General features: G+C 40.0%; 1 protein-coding gene and 1 long non-coding RNA gene across 5 annotated transcripts; one reads left to right on the forward strand and one right to left on the reverse strand.

The window, feature by feature from the left end:
• Positions 1-3,866: 3,866 nt before the first annotated feature.
• Positions 3,867-6,011, forward strand: LOC116609469. Its single transcript, XR_004292963.2, has 2 exons — positions 3,867-4,154; positions 5,731-6,011. It is a non-coding gene; the product is annotated as an uncharacterized LOC116609469 (long non-coding RNA).
• Positions 6,012-7,638: 1,627 nt separating this feature from the next.
• On the reverse strand, positions 7,639-25,284 carry LOC5502043 (ubiquitin-associated protein 2). Of its 4 annotated transcripts, none has more exons than XM_048727681.1 (21): positions 25,172-25,284; positions 22,881-22,998; positions 21,759-21,836; positions 21,167-21,277; positions 20,697-20,961; positions 20,216-20,252; positions 20,067-20,149; positions 19,791-19,844; positions 19,358-19,428; positions 18,620-18,807; positions 17,574-17,817; positions 17,136-17,192; positions 16,213-16,275; positions 15,784-15,833; positions 14,825-15,005; positions 13,530-13,974; positions 12,412-12,806; positions 11,963-12,050; positions 11,101-11,190; positions 10,874-10,929; positions 7,639-9,017 (listed from the first exon to the last, which is right to left on the reverse strand). In XM_048727681.1, exons 2-21 carry the CDS (start codon positions 22,950-22,952, stop codon positions 8,688-8,690), a joined length of 2,958 nt encoding a protein of 985 aa, XP_048583638.1. In that variant the 5' UTR covers positions 22,953-22,998; positions 25,172-25,284; the 3' UTR covers positions 7,639-8,687. The 4 variants fall into 4 exon arrangements, with proteins under 4 accessions (XP_048583638.1, XP_032226195.2, XP_032226198.2 ...); XM_032370304.2 differs by having other exon boundaries at positions 10,883-10,929; positions 13,530-14,004; XM_032370307.2 differs by having other exon boundaries at positions 13,530-14,004.
• Between the last annotated feature and the right edge of the window lie 781 nt (positions 25,285-26,065).

A 26,065-nucleotide genomic window follows, 5' to 3' on the forward strand; every position in this document is an offset into this window, starting at 1 on the left:
TATATATATATATATATGTACCGCGGGCGTCACCGCGGTACATGTTGATCCATAGGTAGCCCTAGCTAGTCGCATGCAAGCCATGTATTGCCGGATGGCTATTTAGGTTCACCCTCAGTCCAACTCTCAGCGCTCACGCGAGCTATGCTGCGGGTTTCGTTAGGTCTGCACTGAGCCCCACCTAGCGCTCCTCGAGCGACATGTGCATCCTACGCATGGGTCATGCAAGCCGTGCATTGCAGGGAGCTGACCGTTCTCCCTCTTCTGGACTGCTTTCAGGCGGCTACGCGACCTATGAACTTACTTGATTGACACCGCCGCCGGAGTTGTTGGTCCTATTCAGAGCGCTCATGTAAGCATTACTCGGGGTTTTCGGCTAGCGCGCTTGTGCAAGCTATACCGCCGGGTTGGTGTGGTACACACTAGTCCAAGCTATCGCGCTCATGTGACCCCCCCTCCCCCCTACGCCCCATCCTAGCCCGCCCATAGGAACTAGCGCGTCCACGCGAGCTTCTGTTGGAGTGTGTTTTGTCTGGGCTAAGCCCGAGCTAACACACGTGTTTTGCTTGCACCGTATCGGCGGGCGGTATTCGGCGCCTGGTTGAGTGGCCAGTGCCTGCTACTATTTCATGGCCGCAGCCGGCTTCTCGTTCATCAAAAGGTATAATCAGGGCATCGTCAGGTTGTTCTTCGAGCACTATGTAGCAGAGACATATTGCGGTCCAGTGGTGCTTGTCAGTGTTTGGGGTCAGGAGGCACTATTCTCTCCGTTCCTCAGTCCCTCCTTTTCAAGCACCCTTTTGCGGGGAGTTGTGGCCCGGAGGCCCGGCTCCTCGGGTGCGCTTGGTTAAGAGGTCACCAAGCTATCCGATACCTGACCCCAAACTTATCAGACGATGAGTTTAAATGTATGCTACATAAGCATAAGCGCAATTTAGCATAAGTTAAAATCGAGGATGACCGCGCGCTCCTGGGTCTAGCCCCTGCGGCGGCTTGGGCGCCCCCGGTTGTTCAGGCCTTGGCACGTTTGCATCCTCTCTCAGAGTTCTGCAAATCTCGCTCGACTCAACACTGAATTCGCGGGTTTTCGCCCCTCCCACCACACCCTTAGGGTAGCATACAACTAACTAGGTAAGTATATATCACCGAAAGGTGTGACGGGTATCCCCCTGGGGGGCGGGGAGCTGTGGCCCGGAGGCCTGGCTCCTCGGGTGCGCTTGGTTAGGCGGTTACCAAGCTATCCGATACCTGACCCCAAACTTATCAGACGATGAGTTTAACAAGCGAAAAAGTTTACCGTGACTTTACGCGCGTCCCCCACTTTGGCGCCATTCAATTTTCGACCAATCAGATAGCGAGGCACGACACACACGGAAAAACTCCACAGGTATCCCATCGTGACCACGGAAACTATATAGTGGTATAGCTATACCACTTTTCTATGACTATGGAGCTCCGCAGGGGCTCCGCTATGATGTAGTGAGAATTATTTCTCGATGCGCGGCAGTCATTGTGCGAAAAGGAAGTTGCCTTTATCCCCTTTTCGTTTTGCCTGCTCTCGTTCGCTAAATTCATATCAATATTTGGGTGACCTTAAAACTCGCTCGGCCAATCTCTTGGAGGCCTGGGTCTAAGGGCTTTTCAAGGCTTGTGTGATAAAGATTTGACCAAGCGATAAAGTTTTTTTTGACACATTTTTGCCTCGAGTCTCAAATTGACAGGAATCAGCATTTTTCACCATGTTTTCTGGAGATCAGGGAGCGGGAAAACTTTAGCTCTTCTAAATATGGGCATCAATGCCCATATAAGGCAATGCATACGAAGGACACTATCCGTGGGGAATATGTTTGATATGCAGTATTTTTCCAATTTCTGCTGGTCTGTAATTATTGATTTTTAACAGACACGAAAGTACACACAGATAAAATACGTTATCAACGTTACGTTATTGGGCTCGTAGCCACAACGGTAAAAAAACCCACCTATTTTAATTAAGGCCGACTGTAAGAAAATGGAAAATGATGAATGCCTAACACCACTGGCTGGGGAAAACAAGTCTTTTATCTGTTAATAACATTCAGTGAGGCTGAATCAAGTTTGTAGCAAGGCCCTTGTAATGACTGAAGGCATTTTTAATACAAGAATCATTATTGGCCAAACTTTGTTCCATTTTCAATTCTCTTATAGTCAAACTTTATTTAAATAGGAAAAAAGGAACAATAGGAAACAATAGGGAACTCTTGGCTTTCGATAGCTGGTAACTCAAAGCAATAAGGGGTGTGAGTTCGTTTAAGCGAGGATCGCGGCATTATAGAAAGCGGTTTCCCCCTCACCTTTTCTCAAGAGATTCGGGTTACCGAGAAAAAGGAAGGGAAATGGAATTACTTCGAGTTTTTGGGAGCTCGAATAACCAAAAGTTGGAGTTCTGGGGCTCGACCTACAATCTCAAAGATTGCATCTTATGTTCTACGAAACTAGGTTTTGTTTTTTCTCGCCCTTTTTCCCTGATTTCCAAGATTCTGCTAGTTCTCCGAAAATTCCAAGGTATAACCGCTTTTTGGCTATTGGAAGTCCATTTGGAGCTTTTGGACTGGTCATCGCCTGATGGAGAGGGATTTGAAACCATTTCTGTTTTTACCAATAAACTCTTTCAATAATTTTGAATGATGGAAGCCAGAAAGCCTTTCGGCTGTAGGGAATCGTTAGAGAAAAGTTTGCATATTATAAAAAAGCACAATAACATTTGAGGTGTTTGCCAAACGCAACAGAAACAGGTGTCTGCCGGACTTGATAATTCCATGTCGCCAGCAATCTTCTCCTCAACTTGTCATCAAAGCTAGCCGTGCAATAAGCTGATAAGCCACCATGTTATTGCAGCTTCTTTTTATTTGAATTTCGCTTTTTTTTTAATCAAATAACATGGTCAAGAGACGTAAAGGCAGTTAACCATCACCGTGTAGTTGAAACCTGACGCCTAATTTAAATTAGCTTCCCCGAGGGCCCCTAACCGCTTTCTCCTCAATAACAAATAATTAATAGCGCTTAATACTCGCGAGTAACCTTTAAATTAATTTGACCTCTCGAGCTGCATTCTAATGAATGAATTAATTAAATTAATGAATTGTGAAATAGTCAGGAGACTAAATTGGTGAAAGAATAAAGATGAACTTGAAATGACTATTTAGTGTAAAGCAATAAAAAAAAATAAAGAAAATAAGAATGAAAATAAAGGTTGAAAATAAAGGTTGAGTTTTTAAAAACGTTTTCTACAACGAGCAAAGTTTTTAACTGAAACCTTCATATCCCTTCATGCTGACATCCGAATCCAGAAACCCCGCCCCTATTCCCTGAGGTGCTTATACACTACCCCCCCCCCTCTCTCCCTTGGGTTACTTACACTTAAAAGTGCCCTTGTAATCGTTGATATAGAAAGTCTATGTCAAATGGACGTTCTTTTCGTGCCATTTATTTTACAATAACATTACGACAAGGTATTCATAGGATGATATTCGTGCGTTCTCCCTTTTTGGCGTTTGATAAATTGATGAAGGCTTCTTAATAAGCTTCTCATTTGCGGATCAATGCACAACCACGCCCATACACCCCCGGGTAAGGTTACCGCTGATACGCCTCGCTTTAGAGCTTTTACAACAACTGGCTTATTGAAACTTTAACTGAAGGGTGCAAGTTAGCTATAATCCATCCAAGTAACCTCTGCTTCAAAGTTCTGATAATTTGTCTTAAGAGAAATCTATATTAGCATATTTGCTGATTTATCAAGTTCGTAGAAACGTGTTGGTGCTTGCCTGCCCACTACACGGGTACGTCACATATAAACAAGCGAACAAAAGACAAAATCTATTACTTTAAATAAAAACCCCACGTCGACATTAATCAACATTTCCCTAATACTTAATTTCCGAACAGCTGTGATGAAGAATAGAAAAAAAAAACAGCATGGAAGCACTATAAATACCCGGCCCTGTAGTCGGTCACACCACTGCGACAAAGCTTTGCAAGCTCTCAAAGAAAGAACAATGAAGCAAAGCATGTTTATAGCCTGTGCAATCTGTCTGTGCTTGTTAAAGATGCCTTTTTCCTCTGCATACGTGCCGATACCGGGGAATCCCTTTGGAAAGCGCTCAGCGGCAGTGGTGAGTGATGGGCAAAGTTCTTAAATATTGCTCTTCTTATCAAATTTTATAATTTGTATTCAACGGAACAATATCTAGAAATGTTGCAAGGCTTAGTACTTTTATGTCGTGGTTAGAAAACACCGAGTCTGGTGTATTGAGCGATCTAAATATTGCTCGTATGTCAAATTACAACTTACTAGGGGTAAATCCGAGACTTGCCGAAGCGCCGAGACCTGCGTTTAAGAATCTGAGCCCGAGACTATTTTCACATTTCGGACTCCGAGCCCGAGATTTATATTTTGTCAAATTTCGGAATCCGAGCCAGAGCTTCTCGAACATCACTTGTAAAAAAAAAGTAGAGTTACAACACAATATTACTACAAGGGAAAAACCGTAGCATGGTAACAACATAAAAAAGATAGCTTTTAACAAAACCAGAGACTCTAAGGTCGCATTTAAAAAATCCGAGACTTTTGCGAGACTTTCAAAATATCGAGGTAACCATCGCTACCCCTCTTACTTGAAGGCTAATCACGCCGCCATCTCATACTCCTGCTCAACTCACGCGCAATTCCCGATTTCTTATCCAATTCCATCGGCTTATTTAAGCAGGTCAACGAAATATTTCGATCAGGTACATGCAATACTGAGAGACACAAAGCATCCATTTCTCGGCTAATTGAAGTTAGTACACTCCTTTTTTAAAGAACCTATTTTATAATAATGTCCAGCCTAGGATTTCCCCAAATTTTAAGAACATGCCGAAGCTGAGATAGAAAAAAAAAAGATTTTTTAGTCCTGATGCGTTCTAAAATGCAGAATCAAACTGTTCTCATAGTAACAACTTTATTATTGCTATTGATCATTAGTGTAATTCAGTCTTCCTAATAATTCATCGGGTATCATATTCTTAAATACACTAAAATTTAAAGAACCTCGTTAAGAACATATTCAGCCTTAAAATGTCCCAAAAAATAAAAAACGACCCAGCTTCAACAGAAAATTAGACGTTCTTATATAAAGAGTGTAACCAAATATATTTTTAATAAAATATCGTAAAAAACCTACCCCAGTCACTCGTACATTGTTTTTTGAAGATTCCTTGTGAATAAATCGGAGGGGGAGGGGGGTTGGGTTCCCATAAAAATCAGATGGGGTGTCGAAAAAAACAATTTTAACTTTTAACAGATAGCACTTTGGATAGCACACGTAATTTTTACTCCAAAAAGATAGCACATTAGTTGTGGTCCAAGCAATTTCTAATCCTAACTACCTAAAGCTCGAATGAGTTTTTCGGTTGTGAATTGAATTGTGAAACTGTTTTACATTTTTGAGAAAACGTCAGGTTTGACAACCAACACGGTGCTTGAAAAAACTCTGAAATTGCTTATATTCTTGTATCACAGCTGAGAACGTGAGAACAAAGGGGGGGGGGGAGTATTTGAAGTGATAGGGTAATTCTATTAGAAACGAAGATAAGTAGTCTACGACTAACTAAACTCTACTGATGGCTGATTAACAAATAAATAAATCTATATAATATAATCAAATAAACCGTCTTTACCCCTAACTCAAAATCATCTGCATTTTTCAGAGGATGGTGCAACTAAGGAGGGAAATCTGCGGAATGGCATCATCTCTAAATTGCTGGAAAGAAGAAAAGGCATCGGGCTTTACCCCAAAAGCTACTGCCGAGCCAACCTATAAGAATAAGCATAGAGCTAAACCTTTTTTGTAAGATTTGTAACACAGCCAAAACAGAAGTCCACCGGAGATACTTATGAAGATTTTACGTTGAGCAGATCAACCAAGCCATTTTCTTTTGTAAATAAATACGATACAATTGGTAATACTTGATTAAAGAAATTGATAATATTAATTTCTAGATGCTAAATATGTCTTCACTTATTCCTGCATGACACTATCCCTCCTTCCAGTCTGTACTTCAACGCTCTACACAAGGCCCAATAACTTGTCTAAACAGAATCCTCCTGCTCATGGTAAAAAACTTTCGCTTTGTCTCTCAGATAAACGGCTAAATACTGTTATGCCTTCCCTCGTCTTGCCATTCGTTCAACGAGACATACCAATCTCGGAATCCCGAAGAATTCCCGAATATCTTCCCGTCCGGTGACCTTGGCATCTAGCAAAACAGTTCTCGACCCCACCGCTGCCACCACGTAACCGTTGATAAAACAGCGGGTTTATTACGCGTATAAGGGGTCGGATCCAGCGAATCCAGATACTTTTGAATCCGTGTAAGTGTGGACGACTCCTAAAAAACAAGCCGAATACAACGTCTAAACATAGCCCGCCATCTTATGAGCCCGAGCACATACGCTAGCTCCAAGTCCTACACTTCAGTCACCTTTTCATGTAAACATACGTATCCGAATACGTAGCCTAGTCCCAAGCGTTCTCACCGGGTTTCCTGTGCTCGAAGATGAACCGCGAGGTACCCTGGGGGCTGGGACGAGCTTACCCACGGGGAGATGGTTTCCTGTGACGTCACAACTGTTACCATCCACAGGAAACCCAATTTGGCTATTGGCAACAAATGCTGGGTTTAGCACGGCGATGAGCAATTTGGCCCAAAGCATAGTCCACGCGAGCCGGAATGTCGAGCGCAAAGAGAGTCCCAGGTCTGGACTAGCCCAAAGCACTGTTGGCTTGTTGAAGGGTTTGAATACCGCTGCCTAGGTATAGCGTTGTTTTTTGATGGGTCGTAAAAAGGGGGGAATCTGTTTTAGGTCTTTTTATTGTACAATTTTGCTAAATATAGCAAACAGATAAATCAGCACAAATAGAAAAATATTTATATATATATCCCATTTTGTTACTCTGGACAAAAGCCAGTGTGAAAGTGAGTGTGCGCGTGTGGTTGGTGGTGTATGTGTTTTTTTTTGTGGGGGGAGGGGAGGGTGACCCAGGGCAACATCTAGACATCTCTAGTGGACAGGAGCAAAAAATGGCAAAATTATAATTGTAAGGTTGTGTGAGCTTATTTTTGTTTTATATTTTGCTCAGAGGTTGCTTGCATTAAATAAAACAAAATAAGCTTTCGTTTTTTCTTTTTGGTAGATGATCCATTCTTGAGATATGATTGAGCAAAGTTGCCATAAATCATAAAAAAGTAGCAATTTCGCCCAAATTGGGAAACTTCAGACAAATCAAGAGTCTTACAATTTGCAATACTTCTAGAACAGATTATCTACCCAAAAATACTAAAGCTTATTTTGGTTGATATTACACAAGGAACTTCTATGCAAAATATCAAGCGAACATAAGTTAACACGACCTTACTATTTGAACTTTGCCATTTTTTGCTCCTGTTTCTCTATGTGCATTTTCTTTTACCAAACTGGTGGACGCTTCTTGTCTAAGGGGGTACCTGTACGCTTCTCAAGGGAATTTAGGATTTTCTAAAAAGGTACAGCAATCAGCGCACATTTCCATAAATAAAAATGTTTATGTCCGCGTTTGTTGGTGTCCAGACACAAGCCAAATTCCTGCTCATTTTATTGTAAGGAGATGTAAAATATTGTTTGCAAATATCATGGTTTCTAAATGCTTCAAAATTAAATTATATAGCAAACATTTACATGCACTTTTAATACTGTGACTGTACAATGGTCTTAATTTACACTACAGACCCTAATATATTGGACACTAGCAGCAGAAGGGCACAGTCAACCCTCGATATACCGACCAATCTCTTGAAACTTACACTACCACTTTTGGGGCAAGCTAAAATACCTTGATTATACGGGTAAATCTTTGTGATTTTTTTACTAGTATTAGGCCCAGGCACAACTATGTATTACGTGTGTCTGTGCGTCCCTCATTTGAACAGAACTATGAATAACTCATGGAGGAGTTGTCTCATTTGGGAATTACTGAATAACAGGACTTATGCGGAGACGTGACTTAAAGAATTTCATCACAATCTTTTTTCTATACCTCACGATCTATTCTATTGTCTGAAAACATGGGTCTCTTTGATTAACTCTAATTCTACATAGACGATCAATCCATATACCAGGCCTGTCAATCATACATGCGTGATTAGCCAATCAGATAAGAAGTCACTCATTGTCCCACCAAAGTCACACGCTAATGTTTTACAAAATCAGGAATAAAAGGCAAGATATAGAAGGATTTTTGTCCAGCAAACCCAAAGAGCCCTTGTCAACGACACCTTTGTTACTGTTTTTAATCAATATTGGAAGCCATTTTATGAGGATGTCAAAGTGGCGGCAGACAAAGGCTATTTACGAAGTAAAATACTTGGCGGGCTTGGCATAGAAAACAAGCAGCTGTCCAGAAAGTACATTTGCTAGTTCGCTGGAAACAACTTATCCTTTTTGCCCCAGATCACGGACTTAAAAAGCTTCTGTGAGGCTTTTGTGGGACAAGTTCACTGTCATTGCGTCAGCTATTCTCTAGGACCTCATCGTGCAAGCTTGACTGACATGTCGGATGTATGAAGTGTTCCGTTCTAGGGAGATCACACAATCTGGATCATGAAAGCTCCAGGGCACCCCAAGAAATCTATAAGGACTTGTTAGCACTAGACCAGAATCCTCCTGGGTATCCTTTGCTCTGGGACTGCTTGCCGAGCTGACTCTGCTGGCCACCTCCTCGCTGTGAAAGGTTGCCGCCACTCATCTCCTGATGGTGATGAGGGAGGTGGTGTTGCTGCTGTTGCTGCTGGTGGTGGTGGAAGATAGATGCCTGGTGGTGCTGCTGGGCCTGCGGCATCATGTTCATGAAGGGTGCCGTGTGGGTGGGGTAGTTGCTCATGTGACCGTGCTGTCCCTGGACGTTAAGGTTGAGGGCGGGTGGAGGGGTGCTTCCAAGGAATGCTTTACTGTCGCCGAACTGCAAAACCAAGGAAAGCATGATCATAACATATACCCAATATACAATACAGTGGTTAAAGAATGTATAAGATCAATAAAACCTGTTAGATCAAGTGAACAATATACAATATATTGAATGCAACATTTCATTTCATCCAGAAAAAAGAAAGTTGTTTAAGAATGTTGGTTGGTCGCCCATTTGTTAATATTGACATGAAGTTGTTTGTCATGAGCTAGCCAGCCAGCTAAGCAAATAAATACTTCAGTTCTACATGCCAATTGGCTATATGCTTTTTGATACTTCGTCCAATTGGACATAGAAGCACACGTCACACTATCTGGTGACCACGGTAGAACACGTCACGTTATCTGATGATCACGTAGCACACAACACGCTATCTGGTGACCACGGTAGCACACGTCACGCCATCTGGATACCACGGTAGCACACCTCACACTATCTGGTGACCACGGTAGCACACGTCACATCAGAGAGCCTAAGCAAGTCAACACGAACGGCATCAAAAACGGCGCGTGCGCTCACGAATTGCTGAAAAACGACGTTGACATCCGTGACCGCGCGCGCAGAACGTAAAAATAGGGAAAATACCGTTCGAGATTTCCTGTCACGGAGGTCAACACCGTTTTTGATGCCGTTCGTGTTGACTTGCTTAAGCTCTCTATTATCTTGTGACCACGGTAGCACACGTCACGCTATCTGGTGACCATGGTATCACACGTCACGCTATCTGGTGACCACGTAGCACACGTCACGCTATCTGGTGACCAAGCAGCACACGTCACGCTATCTGGTGACCACGTAGCACACGTCACGTTATCTGGATACCACGGTAGCACACGTCACGCTATCTAGTGACAACGGTAGCACACGTCACGCTATCTAGTGACCACGGTAGCACACGTCACGCTATCTAGTGACAACGGTAGCACACGTCACGTTATCTGGTGACCACGGTAGCACACGTCACGCAATCTGGTGACCACAGTAGCACACGTCGAGCTATCTGGTGACCACGGTAGCACACGTCACGCAATCTGGTGACCACAGTAGCACACGTCGAGCTATCTGGTGACCACAGTAGCACACGTCGAGCTATCTGGTGACCACGTAGCATGTCACACAGTTATGGTGACCATGTAGCACACGTCACATTATCTGGTGACCACGGTAGCTCATGTCGAGCTATCTGCTGACCATGTAGCACGTCACACTATAATGGTGACCATGTAGCACGTCACACTATAATGGTGACCATGTAGCACGTCACACTATAATGGTGACCATGTAGTACGTCACACTATAATGGTGACCATGTAGCACGTCACACTATAATAGTGACCATGTAGCACGTCACACTATAATGGTGACCATGTAGCACGTCACACTATAATAGTGACCATGTAGCTCGTCACACTATAATGGTGACCATGTAGTACGTCACACTATAATGGTGACCATGTAGCACGTCACACTATAATGGTGACCATGTAGCACGTCACACTATAATGGTGACCATGTAGCACGTCACACTATAATAGTGACCATGTAGCTCGTCACACTATAATGGTGACCATGTAGCACGTCACACTATAATAGTGACCATGTAGCACGTCACACTATAATAGTGACCATATAGCACGTCACACTATAATAGTGACCATGTAGCACGTCACACTATAATAGTGACCATGTAGCACGTCACACTATAATAGTGACCATGTAGCACGTCACACTATAATAGTGACCATGTAGCACGTCACACTATAATAGTGACCATGTAGCACGTCACACTATAATAGTGACCATGTAGCACGTCACACTATAATGGTTAGGTTATAGAGAATGTTGAATACCTTGCCAACCTGTGCTTTGTAGGAGCTCCCTCCCAGGTCACCTGAGCTACTTGTGACTGCACGTAAAACAGAGAGAGCACATCACAAGGGTGAAAATACAGACAAAATTCAGAACATCTCAAGGTTGAAAACACAGACAAAGTCAGATCATTATGCAGTTTGCCAATTACTGTTGTCTTTTGCCTGAATCATGTTCGTACTATAGGGATCAAGTCAATGTTACATACCAGAGTTTGATTTGCTCTGAGGTTGCGAGACGGATAAGTGATATGCAGACTTGCCATAATCATGACTTCCACCGCTGAGGTCATCATAACCTGAAGTAACAACAGTAGCGGCAACGCTAGTCAGAATGTATACCCACACATTGTTCCATTCATTACCTATAGCAGCAACAGCTACGGTTTAGTTAGAAAAGGATACCGCTAAACTGTCCTAACTGCAGTAAAACCAGGGTTTTGATCCGATGTTGAAACCGCAGCTAATTACCGCACTTTGTAGCTGAGGTTAGAGCATCCAACTCAAGGTGTTTCTGTGGTTTTCTACCAAGGTTAACGTAGTTGAATGTTGCAATAATTTCAGAACCAACCATAGCAATGACTAGTCAGGAATGTATACCTGCCATTATAACTAGTAATAAAAGTATACCACCACACATTGTACCTAACATAATAACCTATAGCTACAGTGCTACTACTGCTAGAGTAGTTATGCCTAGTGCACATAACAACATAACAATGTAACGACATGGGTGCGCGCACTCTTATATTCGACATAACGACATGGACATAACGACATAAGAGAAAAACATGTTTTTTTCTTTTATGTTATTATGTCCATGTCGTTATGTCGGGCTAAACATAATGCGCGCGCCCATGTCGTTATGTTGTTATGTTGCTAGTGTGCACTAGGCATTAGAAAAGTATACCCACACATTGTACCACACCATAATAACATATTTTATCTTTTTTTTTTTCAATAAAAAAAAAAAAAAAAAACGGCCCATAGTACAAAGAGCATCCTAACTATTTGACTGTTGGGACCGTGTGTACATCATGCATGTCAAATTAATGTGTTAACACAAGCTACCTGTGTTAAAGCTGTGTGATCCGTGCTGATTACTATATGCCTGCTGTTGGTATTGTGATGTGGTGCCATGCGTCTTGGTCGGCATTTGCTGGAAATGGCAAACAAAAACAATGGTCAACATTTGCAACACAACATTTAAAGCAGCAATCACACCAGTTTACGAAAAATATTCACAATTGTAAAAGCAGTGTGTCTACTGGAAGTTTCTTTGTGGATGTTACTGATATTTTAGAAGGGATGGCCTATTATAGAGGGGATGGCGATTTTTTGGTTGAGGTATTGGTGGCCCACCGGAAGTAAACTGGGGCAATTGCCACTTTAAAATCTGATATCCAATGAAAAAATGGTCAACATTGCAACACGACAACCAACATGACATGATAGCTGATTGACCAACAACAATCAACACTACAATCAACACTACAAATCTAGAGTGGATAGGTAATCACCTGGTACATTGGTGCTGTGTAAGCTGGGAAGCCACTAGGGAGCATCCCACTTCCAGGGTAGAATGCCAACCCACCATAACCATATGGGTGTGGCATTGCGGCATTCATATATGCTTGTTGCTGAAGGTGGTGCTGGCCAGGCGTGGCGGCTTGGTTCATTGTCGTCTGAACAGGGGACGATGCATCACTACGGCCAAACTTCTGGTCTGCTTGGTAAGTTCCCTGGAGGGCTTCCCGCCCTTGCGTCTGGAAGGGGACATTGTAGTATCCAGACATCTGTAAGCGCTGCAGGTCCTCGTAGCCGTACGGCAGTGAGTATGCCGGTACAAGACCAGGTTGTTGCATGCCATATAGAGTGTTCATTGGTAAGACCCCAGGTGGCAGGTTAGGTTTGCCTGTAGATCAAGAAAAAGAGTTGTGAGCAAACATGCTAATAAAGCTGTATATTAGGCTATGGCAGACAACCACAGGCAGCCCACAGGCAAATTTTTTTAAGTGTTAACATAACAGGGTGAGACTGCTCAGTAAAGAATACTGATTCATTGAATGAACTGAGCAAAATCTAGATGATTTTATTTTGTTCTGACACAAAATGGACAGCTTCATTTTTAAAATAAACAACCTGACATTTCAACAATACACACACAATACACATAAATAATAACAGTACTAACAAACAAACAACGCCTGACAATGATGTACTTTTTAGCCTTTTTAATATTTATTATGCTTGCTGACATAAAGCTAGACAACATGCTTCATGTTTCTCTTTGCTTGCCTATCAAACTGAAACAACATCCCACAAGCACAAATTGTGAAGCACCATATTTTTGATATGCAGGTATGAAATTGTACAGGTCATACGTAATGAAAACATGTAAGACACTTAAAGATGACCAAGAAGTCAGAAAAAAACTGTATCTCGCACTGTACTAGAGTGGAACCTAGTACAACTTGAACCTCATCTGTAAATCGGTAAATATAAACTGAGTTCAATCTCCTTAAAGACAGATTTCAGCCTATTGTTTTTTTACTATGATAACTTTCATTCAATTCTCACTGTCTTCCTTTAGTGTTAAAGGTAACTGTATTGAACTACATCCATTTTTAAAACATACATGAATGCTGGTTAGGCCTGCTTGAACTTGACACGGTAACTGTTGACAATCCAATCCCAGCAGTTGCATGCAAAGACGTGATGGGCACACCCGGAGGTGGTGGAGGAGGAAGTGAGCTTGTCGCCGACAAGTCTTTTCTCTGCAGTGAAGCAGCCGTTATGGCGCTGCCTAAGGTGCTGTGGTGACCAAGACCAACAGACGCAAGTTGTTCCTTGGACGTGTATGTTTGCTGAGTGGCAACTGGGAGCTGGGTGTTCTGATAGGCTCTGCTGTCGAGGGAACTCTCTTTTGACAAGCTGGAGGCCAACTGGGTCAGGCTTGACTGAGAGGGTACCTGGTTCCGTGAGCCTCCAAGGGAGGGCGCGGCTGTGGCTGAAGAACTTAGGGCAGAAGGGGCTGTGGTATGGTCAGGCTGCTGCTGAAGGACTGCTTCTCTTTTATCCATCTGATTGGGCAAAGGAATTGGCTCAGGAATCTGTCAACACAACCACACCGCATCTATGCACACGTCTCGGTTTGTCACAATAAAAAGTGACAAAACGTTTAAAAAAAAACATAAAAATAAAGCCATCAAAATAAACCATTAAAATTTCAAGTCGAAATAGTTTTTTTTGGCAAGTAATTGCACTGATGTGTATAACCAAGATTTTCCATTTTTTACAGCATTCATTTTTCCCAAGAGTGACCCAGCCTAGAAATGGGCCTGGAAATGGTCCAACATATTAAAAATACAACAAAAATGTTAGAACAAATACCAAGCATTTTATGAACTCAAATGAACATTAGCATGTGGTGCAAGCTACACATTAAATACAGCTATGACAAACCCAAACACCTTCAAAATCAGTTCATATCTAATGTATATCTAAATGTTATCAATATTTAATACTGAGGGGGTATGTGGGAACAAGTATGAAAGTTTGAAATTCTCATCCTGTGTATTTTTTTTGAGGTACAGTAAAATATTTTTTAATCAACTTGCTTGAATAAGAGGCTTTTTATTAGATAGGAAGCAGATGGTGTATAGACTGGAATTCAGTCAGAAAATTGTTTACTTGGAAAGAGGTTTTTTTTTTTTTTTTTTTTTTTGGGGGGGGGGGGGGGGTAAATAGGAAGCAAATGTTGTATAGGTGGAAACTCAGTCATGTCATTGTTTACTTTGGCCCTTGGGACTCGGGAAGAGCATTAAGTTTTTAATGGGGGGGGGGGGGGGAGATGGGGTTTGTTTGAGGGTAGTTTTGGGGGAAGAGTTTTAGGCACTATTGTATCCCCTTAAAGCAATATCAGCAACTCACATGGCTCTTCTCGATGGCCCTGTGATGCTGGTAGTGGCGCTGGGTGTTGTCCTCAACCATGGTCATACCACTAGCAGATGTAGTTGCTGCGGTTGTTATTGGGACTGTTCTAGAAAGTGATGACGGTAGAGAGGTTGGCAAGGAGCGCTCTTCTGGCTCTGGCTTGACACTTGGAATCTCACTGGATGGCAAGTTCAAGATTCAACATTTGTATCATATGAAACAAAATGAAGTTTGAAAACAGGGGAATATATTGTCTTTTTCTGTCTAATTTTTCAGAAGAATAAAATGAAATTGCTTTTATCGATTTGCCTGAAATGAGTAACACAGGATTTTCTAGGTCACTTTGTTGTGAAAAAGGTGGATATTCATGGTAAAACGTACAAGCATAACACAGAACACCATACATGAGTAGACCTGGAGGAAATTTATAATATTTTTGTAGAAAAATGTCCTGAACTTTAGAAACATCCAAGGTCATTTTGCAGTGAAAAAGTTGTGTCTTGCATTTAGATAGAGTATTTAGATCATAGTAAAAAGAACAAATCAAAAAAATGAACATGATACATAAAGTATACCTGTAGAAAATTTTAATAATTTTATAGTAAAAAATGTGTCCTGAGTATTTAGAGTTTTCACATCAAGCAGAAGGGACTCTATGGTAAATTCGAACACTATACAGAAACAGACACAATAGTTTATAACATATTAGTAATGTATCTTGAGTTTGGTCAACATGGCAGAAACAATAATTCATAACATATCAGTAATGTGTCTTGAGTTAGGTCAGCATCTTCAAATAAATTTTGCTGTGAAAAACGTTTGACTTGCATTCAGAGGTTTACCATAATAAAAATCACAAATCTAACACCTTACACTTTTCGAAAGTACATCTATATATTCCTTATATTTTGCCATAGTATTGGTTAAGGTCTGAGGTATTTTTATGGATTACAAACCTCTGTTGGGGTTCTCTAGATTCTTCAGTGCCAAGATGGGCTGACGAGTCCTATAATAAGGATAAATGTCTCTAGGTTATCATATATTTTATGATAATGGGTGATTTGAAAAGCAATAGACATTGTGCAAACATAACGTACAGAACATACTCAATGCAAACAACTCACGGTAACAGTCACTCAAAGCAAATAATAGAAAGAAAATGTCCCGAAAAGACATTACTTTTCCATGAAGGAATGCAAGTAATATGAAATGCATAAAAACATTTTATGAAATTTTTTATGAAAATTTTTTAAACATAAAATTTCTTGTCAACATGTGTAAGAATTGTGCGTAAACATATCATGTGTAAAAAAATTGTGTACACATTCGCTGTACAAAAAATTGCTTGTAAACAAACTATGAGTAAAAAATGTGTGTAAACATACCATGCCCTTTGTCTGGTGCCTGGGGAGAGTCTCTGCGTCACCACCAAACTCCAAATTACCAAACTACAAAAGAAAGAATCTAATTCAACAACCCTAACCACTTAGCCACAAAGCCAGCACCAGAAAATGAGAATACTAAAAATAATATTAGTGCTTGTATTGAAACATTCGAAAAGATGCGTCGAGTATGTTAAATTTCCAGTTACTTCTCTCTTTCACCAAGATAAAATACCTGCTACAATTGATTACATTACTGTTGTACAGTATGTATTTTGCATGATAATCTAAAAAGTGCAAAATCATCATTCGATAAGTAAATTTGTGGGGGCATGTTTTTGTATGAAATCTTTTGTTTGAACCTAGAGAGAACCTCAATAAAGCTTAGTAACTTGATTTAATGTCGAAAGGAATTGGATACAGGCGAAAACACGAGCTTAAACACCCAAAACGACCAAACGAGAGCATGTTTACATGACCTAATGCGTTTTGGCACGTATTGCAAACTCTTTATAAATCAAAAACTTGACGTAAAAGACTATAATAACTTGGAATGTGAATGGAATACAGCAGTGTTTGAGTTTATCAAACCAAGCTGCAATAGAAGCGAATATGTAAGAATTGTTTAAGAAAACCCAAAACCTTTTGATTATTTCAGTAGTTTTTTATTTATAAAGTGATTCTAGGCTGACTCTTCGAAACTACCATATCCTGAAGATTATCCTAAGTCAAATTTTCCCAGCAAACCTTTTTTTTCTGTGTGATGACATATTAGCTATGCACTCGCACAATACTCGCACATGTGCAGTAGCTTTAAAAATGTAGGAGATAACCAAAACAAAAACAAAACAATGTATTGTCACACAAAGTCAGATAAAGATATTAAATCTAACTCATTCTAGAATTTTATTTTCAGGAGGAATTACCTGGACATCAAGACTGTCAGCCATTGAACCAGGCATCTCAACAGCCTGCTCAGGTATCTGTAATACACAGGTGGAAATGAGTCCCAACCTAAAGAGGGTACAGTCCTATATCCCCCTTACATTAGCAGTACTAAGTCACCTTTCAAACAACTCTAAGCAAAAGCACAACAAAACAAGATTGTGTACTGGCTGGAGTTCTTGAAATTTGGAGAGAAAAAGAAAATAAGTGCTGAAATACCCCCATTATTATGTCACTGGTAAGAGCTTGGGGTGGTAAAACAATAGACTCCACCCCAAAATAAAAAGACCACAAGGGGACAGGACCTAACTCAAAAAGAATAATGCCTAAAGTTTTTACGTTAACGTTCACATGAGCATATTTAATTTTAAACCCTTCCCATGTAACATATGCAGCCCTATGTAGACCCTGCCTCCTACCTGGGATTTAGGTGTCTTCTTGGGTCTATTCTGCCTTGGTTGTCGCTGCGCTTGTGGCTGTGGCACTGCTTGGTTGTTTGACTGGACGTTAGCATTCTCTAGCAGCTTGCCGATGGGTCCCAGATGGTTGTTGTGTCTTGACATCTCTCCAGGTAACGGGATGCGCATAAGGAGTGGGTTTGGGTTTGGGGAAGAGTCAGTTTGGTTTTGCGCTAGCTTGGAATGGATAATTGCAACATCGACACTAAAATCAAAGTACACAACACATGTCAACCTTATAAATGGAATCAATAAAATTATGATATTACTAGAAATTAAACAGGGAAGATTGCTTTATTGTGATGACATGAAATATTTGTTAATTTAATAAAAAACCAGCCTAACAAAGCCCTCTGTCCTTTTTGTGTGTTATTGGCAAAAAACTGGAGAGGAACCTCCTCTATGATCCCAAAGACAAGTAAACAAGTTGAGGGACAAGCTATTTATCAAAATGTTACGAGAAAAAAAATGTTGTGACTGTCCAGAATCCATTGCTCCTCTAGGGATAGAGCGAGTTATCATCGACTATCCCACCATGACCAATCATTGCTATTGTAACTAATAAGTTATGGTGCAACAGTGGAAATGGAAATTTATTGCCTGTCTTGGATGGTCAATTACTATCTTCAGACAAGACAACAACTCTATAGTTTTGAAACTATAAAAATTGCAACTATAAAAACAAAAACCAGAAAAAATAGCGTAGATGTGGACACCCCTTTGATACACATATCTCAAATAATGAGAGACAATGAGAGACCAGGTGTTGTAGGCCGTAATGCCTTATCGGTATAAAATGAATACTGGTCTACAAAAACTTGTCCCTTTATTTGATTGTGAACATGTACATTGCTTCTAAGTACTAAGGTAACGCCTTTCATTTGATAATTCAATAATGCACCACAGAATATGATACATGGTTTGGATATTAGAAATAGGGTTATACTACTAAGTGATCAAATAATCTAATTGATGTAGAGTAAATGACCTATTCATTAAACTCTTACCTTTCTGGTGTAAACGACTTTTCTCGGCTCTCCTCCAGGCCTATAACCCCACTAGAGAGGGCTGTCCCATTGGATGTTGATGATGGTGTGGGTTCGTTGTCACCCCATTTATTACCTTGTTCACGATCAGGCCAACTGCTAGAGGGTGGTGCTGAACTGAATAAGGAATCGCTACCTGGAGTTGTAGTCTAGAATGTGATAAAAGAGTAGATGGGTGCCATTATTAGATAGTTGTAGTTAAGTGCTAAAATAAAGTAGCAAATAGTAGGAGAAAGGAATTTTACATATACAATCAAATCTTCAAGTTTATTACTAATTACTATTTAATCGTGGTTGAGCGTGAAATATTATGTTGGATGTGATTTTGTTTCTTGAGTTTTATTTAGTTCTTTGGATAAAAAAAACTGTCCTTGAATGTGAATGTGATTTCAATCGTTGAATGTGATTAGTATCCTTGAATTTGGTCCATATTGAATTTTGCAACATTCCACCTACCATAGCCCTCTACCCATGACATATGTGTTCTTGTTTTGAGTCAAATTACATGAGAAAGTTAATGCTTTCAAATTTTCAACTACAGATGACTGAAGCCTAGAATTACTTAGTTAGAATTAATTAGTTGTAAACTTAATTTTAGTGATGTAATCTGGACCCTTTTTTGCCAAGGCCCATATGTAATGGTCTGTCCCTCGATGTTGAAATTAATGCTTTTTTTTTATAGAGGCAGGAGTGACCAACCTCAGCCACAGGAGAAGGCGTCCATTCATCTTGTCCCCAGTCTTCAGTTCCTTGAGGCAGATCTTCCCACACTACACGACAGATAATGTTGGCATATATTATCTCATAATGAATCTTAAGTCCACAGTCTGATGGGGTATGGTTGTTAATAAAAGTCCAAGAACCATCTGAATCTATTCTTTATTACGGTAATGTTGGTTTAAATCTCTCGCAAAGCTTCAGCAAACATGTGTGACTCGAGGAATGTATAGTATTTGGGGAAAGGGGAGAGTTCAACAATTTAAAGAAAGGAAATCTGAATTAGTTCAAATAAACGTTACACCAATGTAAAACACTCAATAAACTAGCCAAATAAAGTTATCATTATCAAACAGCAACATAAAGGTAGAGAAAATAAACAGCATCTTATATCAGAGTAATTGTTATCACTTACTCTCAGTTTTCTCCTTTCCTGAGTCATTGTCATTGATATCCCATAATTCTGTTCCTGGTATAGGAAGAAGTACAGGGAGAACAGCTACATGAAATACTATGCATGTACATTGTGACTGATGCTTAGGTTTGATAATAAAAAAAACTGTTTTTATTCCTTGTAAATAACTTATTCTTTTTATCAATCTTTTTTATATAATTGATTTATATAATTTTTATTAATTATATACAAAAGAGGGAAAATAGCTGTGCTATAGATGATGAGAATGGTTCTTACCATTTTCAGTTGGGCCATTAGACGCGGGTGCTGAAGGTCTTGAGCTTAGACGTCCAGCTCGCCCCCGGGTGGGGAATAAGCGACTGAAAGAAAGTAGCACCTTGTAAGGCAGTGTCTCTATGAATGGAATTTATATCAATGGCACTTACCCTCTGCCCCCACCGCGCCCTTTCCTGGGAGGACCGCCTGAAAATTAAAATATAAACTACATTTTGTGGCAGAACGCTATGGGATTATATGAAAGGGCAGAAAATAATGTTCTTTATTGATAATGATTTATAAACACATAATATATTGAAGGCTGAATACAAAGAGACAGTCAAAATAAAACTGCATCAATCAAGTTGGACATTTTTTACATGGGGGGGGGAGGGTCCAATGGAAATCTGTTGAAACTGTAAGAATTTGAATAAAAAAAGCCAGAAGACAATTTAGGTGTTCGAAAAGGTTTCAGAAAATTGAAAACCTCAGTAATGGTGTCTGATTTTTTTTCATACTGGAGAATGGAAAAGTATTTTATATTGCAAGATGTTTGAGTCTAGTTAAAAATAAAACAATTAATGAGTGTGGTAAGGTCCCACTTGTAATCTAACAATAAAACATGCTTAAAATAATTCAAAAAAGATTTACCTCTCCCACCAGGAGCTCTGCGATCTGATGACCTGTCTTCACGTGATCCCCGCCCCCGCCCATTTTCCACATTCCCATTGTCATCTCGATGATCGGAGTCAAAGCCACTTTTGTCAGAAGACCGGTTTCGCCCTCCCCTTCCCCCTCGTGATGGCCGGGAAGTGGTTCTGCTGCTGGAGCCTGTCTGTGATGTCATGATATTATCAAGACCCTGTGAACTCCCACCTTGGTGCTTCTTCTTACGATTACTCACAATCCATTCACTCTGAAAGGAGAAAATGAAACACATACTTCTGTAAAAACTGTTTTCTCTTTTTTTACTTTATTAATGTCATGGTTTTAGAAACAAAATCATGGTCTTCATTGTTCAGCAGGAGTTCTGTATGCTTCCTTGCATTATGCCTGCATATAGAAGGTTTAATGTGCACTGTACGCAAACTGTGTATACAAAAAACACCAAAATAAAATACCTGATCCACTTTTCCTTCAAACAGTGTGTTAATGGCTTGTTCTGTGTCATAGTTGCAGTCATGTAGTGCTACAGAAGCTTCATCTATACTTCTGCCTGTCATGTCTGCAACCTGGAAATAAAGACGATGTAAAGGTCTGTTTCAGCCCACCTTTTGCCTTCTAGCTATACTGAATTCCCTGCTCCCAAAACAATAACCTAAAAGAAAGGCTATCTAGGGTTGTAAAGTACTGTATAAAGTACTCATTACTTGGTCAAAAATCAAAATGTCTTTAAAAGAGTTAGCTATTGCTAGTGCTTCACAACCCCCCCACCCCCCCCGCAGCCCTGAAAGAACCACCATAATAAAAAAGAGTTGTGGGCAATAAAAACAAGCAAAATTAAGTAGATTAAAATTAAGATGAGGATGACACTATACTTAAATCAAAGAGGCTAAGTCCAAAATGCAGACCACTGTTGCTATTTTTATCAATACACTGTCCGAACTGATTTACATTTAGATAAACCACTGTAATTTCCTGTAAGTTTCCTACAATAAGGATGACATTGTACAAGAATACAGATAGGCAAGGGTCATGTTTTTTGAATTGTACCTGCTTGAGCTGATCTTGAATGTGTTTTTGGTCTTCATTGTTCAGCAGTTTGGCATATTGAAGCTGTTCTGCTGTTGGCTAAAACAAAACAAAAAACAAAGACACAGAGGCTAAAGAAAACTAGGTGACTACAAATGGTAAAACTAGAAAGACTACAGGCAAGCTGTAGAAAAACTAGATGGTCTGCGTAGGCGTGGTGTAGACAAGGTATGAATCAACACAAGGTTGAAAAGGTATGTTTAACGCCTCTGTGAAACAGATTGGTTGCGCTGACGTTTCAAGCGTTAGCCCTTCCTTTTTTTTTCTTAGACGAAGGGCTAAGGCTTGAAACGTCAGCGCAACCACTCCGATTCACAGAGCCGTTTGACATACCTTTTCAACCTTGTGTTCATTCATACCTGCGATCACAAAGGATGATTTTACACAGTACAGTGATTACCCTGTTGATAGGGACACCGCCAGGACTGTTCCAAATAGCAAGGCGTGCCATTCTATCAAGTGGGCATCCTTAGAGTAGAGCTCCACTGATAAAGTTTGTACTGGCAACATGGAGATATTTTCTAAGCATTAACTTAATTAGAGAAAGGATCAATATAAACAAATCATTTACACATTTAAGAACATGAAAACATTTCAGAGAAAATTGGTTTAAAACCATAGAAAAAGTTATGAAGATATTTTTTACTGTAGCAAGGATTCGAGGGACAAACTCTATTTGTCACAAAAGTATTCTCTCTTTATTTTACAACCTGGATGATTTGAAGCAAGACATGTCAAAGATCAATCTGTAAATTCTCCTTACCAAATCCTTTTTTTTTTTGTATAGTGACAAGAAGGTCAAGATGTTATAGCGTTCTTTGTTGCGAGCATAAAAAAAAACATTTCTTGTCTGGGAACAACACATAGCCAGTCATACCACCAATTCCCTTGGTGTGTGCAGTCAAATGGCTTATGATTTGACAGTGAAAACAGGAAAGCTACCAATCAGTTTAGACAGTCAATTAACTACGTGCTATTCCCAAACAAGGAAAGGATTCTTTATTTACCAAGGTCGCGCAACAGCGAATTTGACAATAACAAAGAAAAGGGTAAATGAACAAATTGAAGTGCTCTTGTAATTACCTTTTTTGTGTGTGATTGGTCTGTCTGTGGTATGTAGTGCATGTTTTGAGCTGCCTGTGTCCCACCCTTCATAGTTGAAACTTTTTACAGATTATGGTACAAGCTATGTACAAGGTTCCTGCAATATAATAACAAGCAGATTAGTGTTGTTCCAAGTAAAAAAAGTAGGAGGAGATGAGAAGAGGGCATCTAGCCATGAACTGCTGTCCACTTCAATGCTTACTGCAGTTTCAAAATATTACTGAATTGAATACATGAACTTGCAAACCATCTCGACATCAAAACACAGGAAAAAATCACGCATCAGTTAACAAATTAACAAAATTTCAAAGGGGCAGGCTTCCACACCACATAGGTGGCTCAGGTGATACATGCTTCATCTCTGGACCACATCAAGAAGTCTACTTGCAAAATTTAGCTGACAACTTACTGAAACCATTATGGAAGAAGGCGATATGCTGAGAAAATATAAAAACATATCTTAGAGTGTGATTGTTAAGCACGATGAAGTCCCACAGCAACCACGCAGTTGTTAGAATTCAGGCTCTAATGGTTGATTCAGCACAGTTTATACGAGAAATGTCAGATGCTATCATCACTCCTGCCAACTATGCACAGCTAATAAATGTCAACATAACTAACAACAAATTAACTTCTGCAAGCCGATTCAAATGGAATAATCACAAAAAGAAACCTGCATAACACGAAGAAAAACACAATTGTCATTTTATAATACCTCTGTTAAGAGTATTTTGGTGCTAGATGTATTTGCACTTTCTAGTAGATAATACTCTGTTTTAAACTCTATGAATAACCACTCTCGTACCACAACTCTTACCAACCTGGTTCCCTATGGAGCTTTGATTGTATTATTTTATTTTTCCTCAAAGCTATGTTAATCACTGAGGAAGTGATGCAAACTTATCTCAAAACAAAACCAACAAAAACCTCCTGGCTGTTTTTGCAAGATGTAGCCATTTTTGTATTGCTCTTATATTCATTTTTTTAAGAAAAATACAATGAAAGCATCCAAACAATAAAGCATGAAACCAAATAGATCAGTGTTTACAAATAAATATGAGATAAATTACTAATAATCAATTTAATCTGTGTTTCACTTAGTAAGAAAAATTACTTTACAGTATAGTAGGCATACAACTCAGTTCAAACTAATTAATATGGAAACTTGAAAGGATCCTATCCGCAGCATGATTACCAGTTAACAAGTCTGTATGGTAAATAAAGAAATATGTATTGACATCCAAATAGGCATCACACACTTGAAGAAAATGTTAGAATCCTATTGTTTTTACGATTTTATTTCTGATAAAACGCTGTTTGGGCTTAGATTCAGGATTTGACATGATTTGTTTTTGGCAGGTTGGGACATGTGCCTATTCACGCATGCCACTTATAACCTCGAAACACAGACGACCAGCGGAAGTTTAGCTCTAATGGAAAATAAAATCCTATTTCACAGCATACAAGGAAGCTTTGCGTTTGAAATTGCATTTTCTTAGCAATCGGAGATTGCCTCTACTTATCATTCAAAACGATATGCCTCGTGGCAAGACGGTAAAATTGCTTAAGGATATATAGACTGAGGAGTCATGAAAATATTAGAAAAATCTGCAAATTACGAGTAATTTAAGTCATGTAGTGTTTTATTCCAAAGGATTTCTTCAGATAGACTAAATAAAAAGGCGATAACTCGGACGCTAAAACTTGACAACTGTCGATTATGAGTCATATCCACAAATGGCGAATACGAAACATTCACGATACACTAACAAACAATCGTCTATGTACACTGAAAATCGTATCTAGTTTGCCATTCGGAACGGTTCTACAATAAGGAAAGTAAAAGTGCTTTAGCGATCAAAAATCATAGAGATAACATTCACAGTTTTACCGGTCGTTTGACTAATTTTGAGTTTTAAGTTCTCCATATTATAGCAGTCAAAATGTATAGACATCAGTGCTATATGCCTGGATATAAAAGTCTCGATCTATTTTATGATACCTTAAACTTTAATGGTTTCAGAAAAAAACCAAAGCAAAGCACTGTAACGACACAAAACACTTGTGGTTAACACAATCATAGAATTCATCAAGATAGACAGAACTGAACTCTCACAAACACACGAAAACTTTACTTTCGAGTTTTAGCGATAGCAAATTTTCAGGCTGTGTTTCGCTCTCGTTTGAAGTCCATGAGGTTTTATGGTACTCACAGAAGTCCAGATTATTTCCTGAGCGGTGGATATAGTCAGAAGCCGGGGAATACTTACGTATATTTGAGCAGAAAAGACGAAATATTGAGCTTTATCACAGCATAAACGCATGTGAGCACAATACGCGTTGAGCGAATATGGCGGTCACGTGCCAAAAATGGCGCGCTGCGCGCGGAAAACTGGGATCTAGTGCAAGCCCCTCGCGGCCCTTGCACCACAGGAAGACAAATTCATATGCTATGGGAATCCCCAAGCCAAATTTGTACCATTTGCGCTACCAAAGAATATTCCTATGCGCTACTCCTAATTCAAAATTGTTTATAAATACATCCTTCCTTCCCTGTTTATTAAAAATCTCCTAGTCAAGAAATGAGAATGAGGCATGGCCTTGACATGAGAGAACTCTTTTTAGGAATCTACCCCACCACCTCTCCAATTACAATTGGCACAGTGGCTTGGTCTTGGCAAGTACCAACGGACAAATACCAAGACTTGCATTAACCAAAGCAAATTCAAATAACAACAAGTTCAGTAAGTTATTCTGTCCTCTAGTCCTGACAAATACCATCCTTTTTCCGAGATACCTATAACTGTGCGCTGCTTCCCCCTCAAAACCTGGGTATACGACTTTCGCCACTCAGATGGGGGCTGGGGGTCTTAAGCCCGTTTTTTTAAACATTGTTTGTAATTAAGCCCCCTTCATCTAATGCATCAGGACATAATGATAGTGGAACCATATAGTGATAACATGCAGCAAGCCTAGCCTCGTCCCTAGGCTTCTCGGCCGGCCTGTCACGCTCGGCCTGGCTATGACATCACAGGCACTTGCTGAGTCTGCATAAATATGCCATTGGAAAGTTTGGGTCTGCATGCAAAGCATCATTGAGCTGATAGCAAGGGAGTAGCCTGGGGACAAGGCTATAGCAAGCCCTCTATGCAGTCAGTCATAAC

The sequence above is a fragment of the Nematostella vectensis genome, chromosome 5 (genome assembly GCF_932526225.1).
Source record: "Nematostella vectensis chromosome 5, jaNemVect1.1, whole genome shotgun sequence".
Lineage (NCBI taxonomy): Eukaryota > Metazoa > Cnidaria > Anthozoa > Actiniaria > Edwardsiidae > Nematostella > Nematostella vectensis.

Coding starts and splice junctions, on each gene's coding strand:
- LOC5502043 (XM_032370307.2), bottom strand. CDS start 22,952: ATGAAGGGTGGGACACAGGCAGCTCAAAACATGCACTACATACCACAG. Junction 20,253..20,696: donor CAGAGCTCCTGGTGGGAGAG/GTAAATCTTTTT, acceptor TTTAATTTTCAG/GCGGTCCTCCCAGGAAAGGG. Junction 12,051..12,411: donor ACACAGCACCAATGTACCAG/GTGATTACCTAT, acceptor TGCCATTTCCAG/CAAATGCCGACCAAGACGCA.